The 13,769-nt window shown below is 40.9% G+C and overlaps 1 protein-coding gene across 1 annotated transcript in view; it reads left to right on the forward strand.

The window, feature by feature from the left end:
• LGR5 (leucine rich repeat containing G protein-coupled receptor 5) overlaps positions 1-13,769 on the forward strand; it is a 124,050-nt gene that overhangs the window by 43,855 nt on the left and 66,426 nt on the right. The window contains exon 2 of the mRNA XM_004583032.2: positions 10,802-10,873. Within this exon, the coding sequence (XP_004583089.2) occupies positions 10,802-10,873 (72 nt within the window). The remainder of the gene's footprint in view (positions 1-10,801; positions 10,874-13,769) is intronic.

Genomic DNA, 13,769 nt, shown 5'->3' on the forward strand with positions numbered 1-13,769 from the left:
CAAAACAAACACGAAGGTTTCCCAGACAAGGAACACTTCCCTTCTGATTAGAAGAAAGCATATAAACATGTGTGCCTGGCTGTGTGGGCTCCTGACTCCAGTTATTCAAAAAGGATTTGCTGTTGATGATGTTGTCATTGGTTGGTTGATTCAGTTGGTTTGTCTTTTTGCCTGTTTACATATTTCTCTATCTTGGGGTGTGTTCTGAGTACATGAGGTTCCTGGAAAACTGATCTCTTTACAAATAACTTACTTCTATCTCTTGTTGTCATAACATAAAAATAAGGCAGATGAATGCCCAACCCCATTAACTATTTCCACCTGTTAAGACTCTAATTATAATGAAAACATTTTCAAATGAGCTTTGGCTTATGGTTCTGTTTCTTTGAACCTTCTATTAAAATACAAATAGTAATAAGACCATTATTGGAACAAGCAGAAAATAAACCAACTATCTCTGAACATGTTTGGACTATCCTATACTTCTGTAAAGATTTTTTGTGATAACTATAAATATCGACAAGCTAAATTAACTCGATCCTGGATATATCTATATAGGCCAGAGGTATGATTTGCAAAAGCAGGAAGAGATTTGGCATGATAATGATGATGATATAGCAAAATATGTACTTATAAAGTCCAAATGTTACTTTGAGTATTTTTACATATATTAATGCATTTATGTGCCCTAACAGTTTTCTGAAACAGATGCCATCATTATTTTCATTTCACAGATGACCAGGATGGTGAACTGAGGCACAAAGTGTTTAAATGCCTCACTCAAGTTTATTCAGATCAACTAATATTAGAAGAGGATAGATTACTGGCTTCCCTTCATATATTAATGTATAGTTTTACTTGTTGTAAAAAGTATGTTTCATCTCTACTTTGGAGATCACCAAATAAGATAAAACTTTCTGCTAGCAGTTTATAGCTGCAGAGTGTCTTAATACCCAAAAGTCTTATGGGAAGATTCTCTACTCTCAACACAAGAGAATTGCAGATTAAAACCACAATGTGATGCCGTGGCATAACTGCCAAAACAATAGAAGGAAAATTAACACCAGTTCTGGTAGTAACAACTAGAAACAAGTAATGTAAAACATTTCTTATTCTAATATGCTATTGGTGGAATCACAAACTGATACAACTATTTTAGAGAACTTTTTGCAATCAATATGTACTAAAGCTGAACATATACAGACTCCAAAACCTAGTGATTCCACTCCTAGGGTATATCCCAGCAGAAATGCACACTATGTATTTTCAACTAGAGACATACTTTTGGAAGTTCTATTGGCTTATTTGAAAGGCAGAGTGACAGAAGGAGAGAGAAAAAGGGAGGGAGAGATCTTCCATTTACTGGTTCACTCCCCAAATTGCCTTGCGTAGCTAGATTTGAGCCAGGGTAAAGCCAGAAGCCAGAAACTCCATGTGAGTCTACCATATGGGTAGCAGAGGCCCAAACACTTGATCCATCTCCTGCTGCCTTCCCTTTCTGCAGCTTAGCAGAAAGCTGAATCAGAAACAGAGTATCTGAGACTCTAACTGGCACATCAGAAAGGGATGCTGGCATCACACATGACATTTATCCCACTATGCCGTAATTATAGTCCATAAAGACCCATTTAGAAAGTGTTTAGAGCAACACAGTTCATAATAACTGCAAACTAAAAATAACTCGGATGTCCATTAGTGGTTGGATGGATACACATATTGTGGTTTAGTAGAAACTGCAATACTATGTTGCATAAAGAAGGAATAAATTATTGCTATGGTTAGTATATGAATAAATCTAATAAGCACAATGAGCAAAGAAGCCAGACATGGAGAAAACATTAAGCACCATATGATTCCATTTATAAAGAGATCATAAATAAGCAAAATTAATTTAAAATCTTATAGGTCAGGGCACTGGTTGTTTTTGGTGGGGAATAATGAATAGAAGGGATCATGAGGGGAGTCAGCGGCAAAGATACTATTCTGTTTCTTCATTCATAATGGTGTGAGGTGTACTCACACTGTGAAAATCTGTCAGGCTGAACATTTAAGATTTATGCATTTCCCTGTATGTGCTCTACTGCCATAAAAATTCTGCTGGTAAAAACAATACTACAACAAAAGTAGCTGAACATAACATTATTCACACTATCAAAAAATACTTTCAAGCCTGTGCTTTTCCCTTTGAAGTTCACAAGAGGGTTTACCTCAAGAAGCATATTTGAAAAGTGATCAATCTAAAAGTGCTGGAATGGCTCCAACCCGGATCCATTGTTCACAGAAGTGTCTGGCAGAGGGCTAAATGCTGCTGGATCTCACAAGACAAATATAAAACTTGTGCTTAGAAGAAATCAGAATCGTGCTATGTGACTTAAGAGCAAAATATTTGTCTTTCATTGTGGTAAAGATTAAAGAAAGAACCCTATTTTGTTTGGGGGTTTTTCCCCCCTTAATTTTCTGGAAATAGCATGATTAGGAAGGGCCTCCTTGTTCATTGAACCAGGTACCATTTTCAAATACAGACATAATGGCTGCATTGTAAGATTGAGGACTAAGTATCAGTCACACCTCCTACAACAAAGCCATAGAAACGATGAAAAATATACTTTAACAGAAGAAAGTGAAAAGGAAAAGGAGAGAGAAAGTGGAGAGTTGTAGGAGAAATAACAGAGATACTAGCACCAATGTCATTATGCCTAGGCGTGGGCATGGAAAAAGTAATGCTCACCTTTCAATGGATGAGCATCTAGGAATTAAAGAACAAAGAGAAAATGGGGTCAACTGAAGAGAGGGAACCCAAATATCAATAGAGGGAAAAGTCATTGCAAGGATGGGCACAACCCAAACAGAGTTTGTTCCCCAAAGTGTTCTGTTCCGGGAGAGTTATACTCCTCATGCTCTTAGAAGCAGTGTGGCCATTTGGTGTGAAATGTGGCTCTTAAAAAAGGAGGAAAAGGATTGGGCGACATCACCTGCTCAGTCACAGGAAGGTGGCAGTAGATGAGGCTCAATTCAGTGAGTAACTCTTGTTTGGTAAAAACTCTGCTAGGCACTAAAAACACGGAAATGAAGAATGGCCCCTTACCATGAGGAGTTAGAGTCGACTGTGGGCATCAGGCACATAGGCGAATATTTTTTAAAGTTTGTAGAAAATGGAATTAAAACAGAAGTTTATTTTGTTCACAAAAATTTTGAAATCTCTTCATGGCTTTTACAGAACCAGTGTTTTCCTTAAACTTTTGAGAGCCTCCCCCAAATTCATGGATTGGAAAGTGTTGCACCAAAATACACTAAAATTTTAAAATACGTTTACTTACTTGTTTGAAAATCAACATGACACACAGACACCAACGTGCATGCATACACACACACACACACACACGGAGAGACAGACACAGGGAAGGAGAAAGAGAGAGGGTAGTGGGAGAACTTCCATCCACTGGTTCACTCCCCAAATGTCACAACAACCAGGGCTTGACAATTTCAAGTCCAGGAGCCAGGAACAGGAACTCAATCTGAATTTCTTGTATGAGTAGCAGGAACCAAAGACCTTGGGCCACCATCTGCTACTTTCCAGTCACACTAGTAGGAAACTGGTTTGGAAGCAAAGGTCGGACCTCAACCCGACCATTCTAGTATGGGATAAGAGCATCCTAAGTGGCAGCTGTACCTAGTGTGCCTTAGAACCCTTCTTGTAAACTTTTCATTCCATTTTCCACAAATGTTTGAAATATCCTTGTACATACGATGTAGACATCATGGGTTCAGTGCAGTGACCCAGTGGTTAAATGCTCACCTTGCATGCGCCAGGATCCCATATAGATGCTGGTTCATATCTCAGCTGCTCCACTTCCCATCCAGCTCCCTGCTTGTGGCCTAGGAAAGCAGTTAAGGATGGTCCAAAGCTTTGGGATCCTGCACCCATGTGGGAGAAAAGCTCCTGGCTTCAGATCGGCTCAGCTGCGGCCGTTGTGGCTCACTTGGGGAATGAATCATTGGATGGAAGATCTTCCTCTCTGTCTCTCCTCCTCTGTGTATATCTGACTTTCCAATAAAAAAAATAAATTTTTAAAAATAAAAAGAAATAGAAAGAAGCTACTGGCTCATGACACCGGATCAGCTCAGCTCCGGTCATTGCCACCATTTGGGGAGTGAACCAACAAATGGAAGATCTTTTTGCATCTCCTTCTCTGTGGAATCTGCCTTTCCAGTAAAATAAAATAAATCTTTTAAAAAGAAGAAAAAAAAGAAATGTTAACATCATGTAAGAGTGAATGAGAATCATTAAAGAATTTTAAGCTAGGTGGTATTTTGGCTAACTCTATTTTTTTTTGGTATGTTTGTTTTGTTTTGTTTGTGATTTTTTTTTTTTTGATAGACTGCTGTAGTTGTCATTTGAAGTGATGTAAAGGGACAAGAATGGTAGAAAATGACATCAGATGATGATTTCAAATGACTGTGTTGGATATAGGGAGGGCTTGCGACCTGGCACAGTCTGGTCAGAGTGAAGGGATAGTAAGGAGGATAAAACCGAGGAAGGCATTTTAGATAGTTTCTAGACTTTGAGAAGATGGTGGTGCCTTTAACTGAAAACTGGACTTACACGCAAAATAAAATGTTTGGAATGGGAAATAATTATTTCAGTTTTACATATGGCACTTTGCTTTGAGATAGCTAAATGGGCAAATCCAGAAGGGAAGTGAAAATATGACCTTTATGAGAGGTCATGACTAAGTATATGGATTTGGAGGTGGGATGTTGGGCATGTAAATGATGCTGAAACTTATAATTCTAAGTAACAGCCTCCAAGAAGCAGACAGTAGATATTAAAGAATCATAGATCAAGGGCAGAACCCCACACAAAACTAACATTTACAGCATGATCAGAAGAAAATCCTGCAAAGGATTCCATAAAGTAGAAAGGCTGAGAAAGCCTAGAAAGACTCCTGAAAGAATGACAGCCTGGAATTACAGTGGAAACCAAGAGAGTATGTAGTTCATGGGTACAAGGTGCCTAGGGCAGGAGAGAGGCCCTCTAGTGAGTCAAGTGTCCATTAGGTTTGATACTGTGAAGGTTACAGTCCCCTGACAAGAGCAGTTTCACTGTAGGAATAGAGGTAGTAGGCTGTGTGTTGTGGGATGGTGAGGGAATACAAAGGAGTTTGCCAACTGCCTTCAACTTCTAAAGGGAATGAGAAGAACTGAGGCACAGTTGTAAGGGGACAGGAGAGCAGAAAACCCTGGGGATTGTTTTTGGTCATTTTTACTTATGTATTTGAAAGACAGAGTTACAGAGATAAAGGGAGTTACAGAAAGAAACAGATCGTTCACCCACAAACGACAACAGTGGCTAAGACTGGACCCAGCTGAGGTCAAGAGCTAGGAGCTCCATCCAGGTTTCCCCTGTAGATGACAAGGGTTCAAGAACTTGGGCCATCTTGCACTGCCTTCCTGGATCAGAAGCACAGCAGGAGAGACTCAACTCAATGCCCCCATATGGGATGCCAGCATTACAGGCAGTAACTTAACAGGCCATGCCACAACACTAGCCCCTGTCCTTTTCTTCCATAGGGGGAAGACATAACAATATTTATACATTGAAAAAGGCAAAGAAAATATCAAAAATGTAGGAAATGGGGATTTTTAAGGATTTTCTTAAATCTGGCTACTATAAAAATTAGCATAGGCTGGGTGATTTAAAAAACCAATCTTTATTTCTCCCACTTCTGAGATCAAGATCTCCCAAATCCCAGAGGCTGAGAAATCCAAGATCGGTGTAGCAGAAGATCAGGAGTCAGGGGAGAGCCTTCTTCCTCAGTTTTCAGACAGCGTAACAGACAGCAGAGGTCTCTCATGTCTCTTCTTATACAGACAGGAATCCCATCTGGAGAGTTCCGCCTTCATGGCCTAATTACCTCCCAGAGGCCCCATCTTCATGTTGGAATATATTGATTTGGAGGGGCAAAGTCTACAGCATGGAGCGATATACTATACCCCATACGAAGGGGATGGGACCCTTGAGGATGTCTGAGAAAGGAGGAAAATATGCAATATCGTAAGCAGGGGAGAAAAGAGAACAAGAATTAGGCAGCTTTCATCGTTGGTGGTCCAAAGAACTGCAGATACTTCCATGAACCGAGAGGGAAGGTGTCCCATGGGCATGATGGGAACAATTGTTGATTAAGAGGTTTGAGGCCAGTGGTAAAGATTGGCAGTGGTTCCCAGCGGAGAGAGGTGAGCAGTAACAACAAAATTATATAGTGGTGTTGAGAACCCACAAACACCATGAGTTTTTATACACGCTAGTCTGCACATTTGTAAGTTTTTCTTTTAGTAGCACTCAGAACTCTGGGATAGTAACAGAGAAGATGAATTATGATTTTTTCCCTCAGAGCTGGGGTTTTGCCAGGAAAATGAAACCAAAGACAAAAACCCAGAATTTGAGCATGTGTGTGAGTCTGTGATTCAGGGGACCAACAGATGAACTAAGCTATGGAGTTAGATGAGGCAAAGGCCTTGGGAAGCATCAAAGGGCTGGTTGCAGAAGCAGAGCCACTCAGATGGACAGGAAATTGGAACCGAAACATGGGAATCCATTGAACTGAGGTTTGAAAGGCAGGGGGCAGGGAGCAGGAAGCATGAGGAAGTTGTGATTTGGCAATGGAGAGGCTACTGTATCCCAGGGGGAAAGTCACACACCATAAAGACCAGTGCAAAGGGGAACAGCAGAAACTTTAGGTAACCGAAGAGAGCAAATCAAGATAGAAACAGATTGAAGCGGATTGTGAAGAGCCTAAGCAGTTTGGCACCATTTCCTCTAAGAGGTCGGAAGACAGTGGATCATCTCTGGTAGGGCAGTCAAGGATGTCTCATAGGACTAGGTAGGGCAGGGTACCTTCCTCAGAGAGACTCCTCCATGCATGCAAACACCTGCCCAACTCTGTCCGGCAGCCACTTCATCCGCAGGGCAAGGATCTCTTCTGTACTCCCTCACACATCTATCCGCACCAGAAGAGGGAGTTGTTTTCCAAATCACCCCCACTCCCACGCCCCCGAATGTGAGGACAAGCATTTCTGATGGCTAGCAGTGAACCTGCATACAATACAGGTCAAATGGACTGAAAAAAAAAATCAGATGGATGTTTGAGAGTGACTGTGCTGTGGTGTAGGTTATTAAGGCACCAGTATTGATGTTCGTGTTGCCTGCATGTCAGATAAACCAGTTTAGATTCCGACTGCCTCCACTTCTGACCCAGCTCCCTCCTTATGCACCTGGGAAAGCAGCTGAAGATGGACCAAGCATCAAGGCTCCTGCCATGTAAGTGGCAGACCTGATTGAAGCTCCTGGATGCAGTCTAGACCAGCACTGACCATCCTCGCCAACCGGGGAGTGAAACAGTGAATAGAGGGCCCAATATGATGGTTCAGTGGCTAAATCCTCACCATGCATGTGCCAGGATCCCATTTGGGCACTTGTTCATATCCTGGCTGCTCCATTACCATCCCTCTCCCTGCTGGTGGCCCAGAAAAACAATAGGGGAAAGCCCAAAGCCTTAGGACTATGCATCCATGTGGGAGACCCGGAAGAAGCTCCTGACTTCTGGCTTCAGATTAGCTCAGGTCTAGCCATTGCAGCCACATAGGGGAGTGAAACAGCTGATGGAAGATCTCACTTTCTGCATCTTCTTTTTTTCTGTAAATCTACCTTTCCAATAAAAATAAAATCTTAAAAATAAGTAAATAGATAAACAGGGAATAGAAAGTCTCTCCCTTCTGATTCTCCTCTGTGTGTGTGTGTGTGTGTGTGTGTATGTGTGCCCGCGCGACACTCTGACTTTCAAATAAAAACGTAGTGTAATCAAGAATGAGGGGACTCAACAGGCATGGAGAGCTGAACAATTCTCAGTATGACAGTGGCCTGGCTGAAGGTAGCTAACTAAGAAGAAAAACCAGATGCTGGAGGGAGCTCTGGGATAAACTTAACCCTGGGCAGCTCTGGATGTGTGGATGGTGGGAAAAGAAGTTTAAGATGACTCAGATATATTCTCCAGAATAAAACCTGACTACAGTGAATGCTCAATTAGCATTTGCCCAATGAAAACCAAACCAAAACTGAACATCGCAAAAAACATTTTCAAGGGACAGATGTTGTTTGTTGAAGAGAGACCCATAGAAACTCAAAGAATACAGCTACTTTAATCATCTCATGGCACCCAAATTTTGAGTGATTGCAGAGTTCAGAGAACTCACCTGGAAGTGTAAAGTTGCTCCTGTATAGTAGTGTTCAGCTTTGAATGAACATTTGAATCCTTTCAAAGTTGCAATACCCTACAGGATCAGTTAGCTCAGATTTTCAATATGCTAAGCTTACATGAATTGCTAAAAACTCTATAAAAAGAAAACAACTTGCATCAGAAATAAAGGAATGATTTAGTGGTACAAGCTCATCAGGGAGGAATAGAAAGTTATTCCTGTTGGGAAAGGGAGGTACTTTTTTCATGTATTTAAAAAGATTCATTTATATGTTTACTTGACAGAACAAATAGAGGGAGAGGGCAAGACAAAGAGAAAATGACATTCTGTCAACTGTTTCACTCCCCTAGATGACTACAATGGCCAGGACTGGTCCAGGCCCAAGACGGGAGTCTAGAACTCCTCGTGGGCTCCTCGCATGGTGCCAGAATTTGCTGCCTTCCCAAGCACATCAGCAGACTCTATAATCAGTCTGAAGCAGCAGCTTAACCCCCTAAGCCACAACTGTGCTCTTAAAAAAGAAGAGAATGAAGACACTCCTTTCTGATTGGAATTAGCTATTCACAGGGTTTCAGACTGTTAACTGAAGACACGCTTGTTTGAATCTGAGGCCACCTGCACAGGGAGACTCATCTCCCTGCAGTCACGGGGGGAAAGCCTGATTTCATACCCAAGATCCCTTTCTCAGGTGTGCCTGCGCTCTTTCTTCTGCCTCAAGTAGGGGTTCCAGACACTACATGAGGTTCTTTAAGGCAACCAGACACTGATGCTTATAGAAGCTTCACTTGCAGGTGCCTGAAACACTGAGACAGAATAACAAATGCTCAGGTGAAAACAGTGTGCAGTGCTTATGAATCTCATTAGCATATAAATGCCCTTGTGCTCTTCAGAGCTCTCTGCAAATAGAAAGTATCGGTGTTTGTCACAAACTGATTTACGCATCACGTGGAAAAATCTAAGAAAGCCGATGGTGTCCACACCAGATGTCTTGATGTTGAGACTGGTTGGATCTAGATTTACTAATAAATATGCTGCAAAAGCAAACCACCCTGATCCTTTTAGGAAATGCGTGAGATAGCAATAAAAATAAGACCTCGGAGTCATATGAAGGCTACAGAGATTGGAGGGAGAAGTCACTGTGAAGAATCTAGAAACTGGATTAATCAGACTGATAAGTGGCTGATCCATGAACTAAATGACCTGGTGATTTTTGAGCAATATTTACGTGGAAAATTGAAAGTGTTTAACAATCGTTGTCCTTCTTCAGACATTGCCAGAAAAATCTAGATTTTTAAAAAGTTGACCACCACAATGTTTTAGTCTGTGTTTATGATGTTGCTAAGTTTCAGCTTGAGCATACAGCATCTACATGGCTTCTTATTTTTCACTAATAATTATCCAAAAGCATTTTTTATAAAATCTTTTATTTTCTTTGCACATACTTGTGACTGTAGAAGGGTAGTGAATAATCCTTCAACTCAGCATCAGTGACTTAAGGTTAATGTTTAACAGGAAGAACTCATCTCTCTGTACTGATACCTCCTGCAGTGGGTACATGGAGCTATCCTCTTCAATAATAGGAAGAATTCAGATGGAAAAGAAGCACGTTGTTTTTCTGATGTAAATTTTAAGTGTGGTTCCTTAGTCTCTGATGATGTTGGTGTTACTTGGGAATCTTCCAGTTTCAGTCATTTCAGTTCACCTTCTGCTGGTGAGACGAAGCCTGAGCTGATCTTGACTTGAAGTTGTCAGGCATCATTGTCCTAGACTCTGAGGTACAGATGGCAGATACTAGCAGTGTGAGAGACCGTAAGGAAATAGAAAAACAAAACCCAAAACAGACCCCCCAAAAAGGCAGAATAAAATCTAACTATGTGGAGTTTCACTTAAAACCAAAATATAGAGTTTTGCCCAAAGTGGCTTGTTGTTTCCTGTGCCAGGAACTACTGTGCAGGCCCAGCGGGAAGTGTGCTACAGAGCCGGTATCACCTTACACCCTCGTTTCATGGTTCATTTCACTTATTTAATGCAATCTGAGAACCTGCAAAGGAGCATGTTAGAAGGAAGGAATAGGCTTTTTGTCTTGTTTTGTTTTTGAGTTGCTTTGAATCAAAAACATTTGTTTTTACAAGGTGCTTAAAGTCCCAGGATTCAGGACTTGTATGGTGGCATGATGAAGACATTTCTCTGTGTCACAAAACACAAAGCAAAACACGGAGCCAAGTCATGCTTGCACCTAAGTTATGTCTATTTCTTTGGCTGTCTTCCTCACATAATTTGAAAAATTATAACCATGCCCATGAATGGTCTTCAGTCAATTCTAATTTCACTTAAGCTCCTCCTGGCATCTCTAATTTGATGGCAAGTCCATGATATTGGGCAGAGAGCAACCAAAGGAACATATTTCTGATGCACAGTAGCAATTCATTTATCAAGCAGAGGAATGAGTTCGTTTTGCAGCATTGCTTGGATAAGTGTGAATGGAGCAGCTGGATTTGCTTGTAGTGGCAGACACAACTCCTCACACACTGTCTGTCTTCCTCTCCAGAGACCTGAGTATGAACAACATCAGTCAGCTGCCCCCGAGTCCCCTGCACAGTCTCCGCTTCCTCGAGGAATTGTAAGTATCAGCAGCATCTCGATGCAGCCAGTCAACGCTGGATACATTCTTGTGTTTGTCTCTGTACTTACTGTGGGAACCAGATAAAACAAGGCAGAGATGCTGTCAGCACCAACAGTTTTGGCACATGAGGAAACACTTAGTTGGGGCGGGGGGCAAGGGGAGAATTGCTTATGATTCTGGAAATCAACTTATAAAAGAGTTTACCAGGAGGCTACAGCTTTCTAAGGTGAGAGTGAGCCAAACAAATTAAAATTTGAAAACAATGGCTGTTTAAAAGAGCTGGAGAGCTTTTTGGAAATAGTTAAGCAGCAGGATATTAAAAGTTTGAATACTGGTTCATGTTTATTAAAATAGTAAGTGAAGCTATAATCAAAACCAAAACTGCTGCTTGGTTCAGCCTGCGACAGGGAGAATTGAGTCCACATTGCATAGCACCAAAACTTCTTGTCCTAATCATTTTTAATTACTGTTTCCCTACTTTTAAATTTTGCTTCCCTCAAGGCTTCAACATGGGAGAAAAAAAAAAAGGAAATCCACAAAGGACTTAAAACTGCACATTCCTGACCTCACTGTAAATGATAATAATGGCAATAATAATAACCAAAAAAAGCTAAAATTAGTTAATGATACACAATGGGATCTTGATGAAATCTAGCAATCCCTTTCTAGAAGATGGAAAAGAACTGAACACATCCCAAATCTGCTTTTGAAACTTCATTTGATCCCTTTATGCTTTCGAGTGATGGGCATAGAGGAAGTGATGCACCGTCCCCGGCTCTGTGACGCGCCAGACGCCCTCAGTGGAGCAAATCCTCTGCCTGCTGATTAAGGGGACTGTTTAGGCCATGATCTCCTTTGAAAATACTTGCTTCATAGATACTAAAGTCAGGGTCCAGTCTTGGGAGTAACTTGAGTTGTTGATTCTCTAAATGATCCACCATGGAAAGTGAAAGAATGCCCCATGGTAAGCAAATTTTACTACACTGATCATTTATTTTTGAGATTTACTTTTTCTATTTTAAAGCAGAGCAACAGAAAGAGGTAGAGAGAAAGATCGAGAAACATTCCATCGGCTAGTTAACTCCCCGTGACCACAAGTGTCAGAGCTGATCCTGATCAATGCCAGGAACCAGAGACTCCATCAGGGTCTCCTGTGTGGGTGCCAGGGCCCCAAACACTCAGATCATGTTCTGCTGCTTCCTGGGCACATTAGCAGGGAGCTGGATCATAAATGAAGTGGGGACTCAGGGGCTTAGATGGGATGCTGGGCCTCATAGGCAGCTGCTTAACTCACTGTCCCACAACACCAGCCCCCGTGTTGAGCTATGCTTTCAAGTAGACAATATTCTCAAATTTCCTCCAAGTCAAGTTTTAATTTACATTACATTTCAGGAAAGCTGTTCTTTCACTATTGGAATGAGTTAAACATGCTCAAATTATTATCAGTGTATCTAGTGACTCCTTGATCATAAGTGACCATAGATAACAAAATGACACAGCAAGTTTTTACCATCCAGTGAATGGATTTGAACTATAATTTCCAGGATCCTTTTTTTCTCTCTTTCTGTTTTCTCTTTGGCCATTTCCACTGCTAAAATGTAACCTTCTTATGGCTAAGACTGTGTCTGTCTTAGTTATGGCAGGTCTTCTATGTTAAAGAATCTGGAAATGTTTGATGAAGGAACTAATGAGAAAATAAAGCATAGAAAGGAAGCTTCTTATTCATGTTAACTGCCTGCAAAAAAAAAAAAGTAACAGGTCTAATTGACATTAGCCAATATTTCTGTTTTTATTTCAAGCATCAGGATTTGCTTGTTTGGACCAGTGTAAGGTACAGTGCGTTAAGGTGCCACCTCACCCACTACTCCATATGGCTGCTAGCTCTCCTCAGGCTTTTGTAGTGGAGGACGGCCTAGGACTTGGGCCCCTGCCACTCATGTGGAAGATTGAGTTCCAGACTCCTGGCTTCAGCCTGACCCAGATGTGGCTTTTGTAGCCATTTGGGGAGTGAACCAATGGATGCCAGATCCCTCTCTTTCTCTCTGTCACTCTGCCATTCCAATAAAATATAAATGTATTTTCTTTTTGATTGTGCCCTTCTCATTTTCACCACAATTCATATTATAGTGCTTAGCCTTCTTTATTCCCATGTTTCTAAGATGTACATTTTCTAGCATTTTCTTGATTATTTCCCTTATATTATAGCATGGCAAAATATTTTTCTTCTTCTTCCAGACACACCTCAACCTTACACCACCAAGCAAGTCAGTATATTAATTCATATCCCAAAGGACTTTGTTAAATAGACTCTGCCCCCTCAGTGATCCAACTCATTCAAAACAATTCCTTTCTTCATGAGGTGAATGTTAATTCTGTTCCAATTCCAGTTTCTCAAAAGATAATTGAGAAAATTTTCTAAAACATGAATGGAGTTGGAGGAATGGAAAACTCATATTTGAAAATGTGATTTTCTGTGGTGTCTTATTTTTATTTCCTTAATGACTCCATCAAATATCTTGAATCACAGAATTTAAGAAAGTGAGGGATCTTTTAAAGTCTGTTCATTCCATTTTCTCATTCTGTTCTGAAATTCCTCTGCTGCGCTGGCCAGCTTGCCGAATCTCACTGATTTGACGTGTCTGACCACTTTACCATACAGAATTCTATGTGGCATTTCACTGATATTTTAAAGACATCATTATTCATTTAATGGTAAAGGGGAATGGTGTTTATAGAACCTGGGAAAATGATCAACTCTGCTTGCTTTATTCCTTTCTTTCCAAGGCTATATTTAGGAAGTCTTTTCCCCTTATTGTTTCTGAAAGAAAACATCTCCGTAAACAGATCCTGTTAATGGTGTCTATTTTGCTGAGGATCACTTCTGTCACACTCA

This window comes from Ochotona princeps, chromosome 15 (assembly GCF_030435755.1).
Source record: "Ochotona princeps isolate mOchPri1 chromosome 15, mOchPri1.hap1, whole genome shotgun sequence".
Classification (NCBI taxonomy): domain Eukaryota; kingdom Metazoa; phylum Chordata; class Mammalia; order Lagomorpha; family Ochotonidae; genus Ochotona; species Ochotona princeps.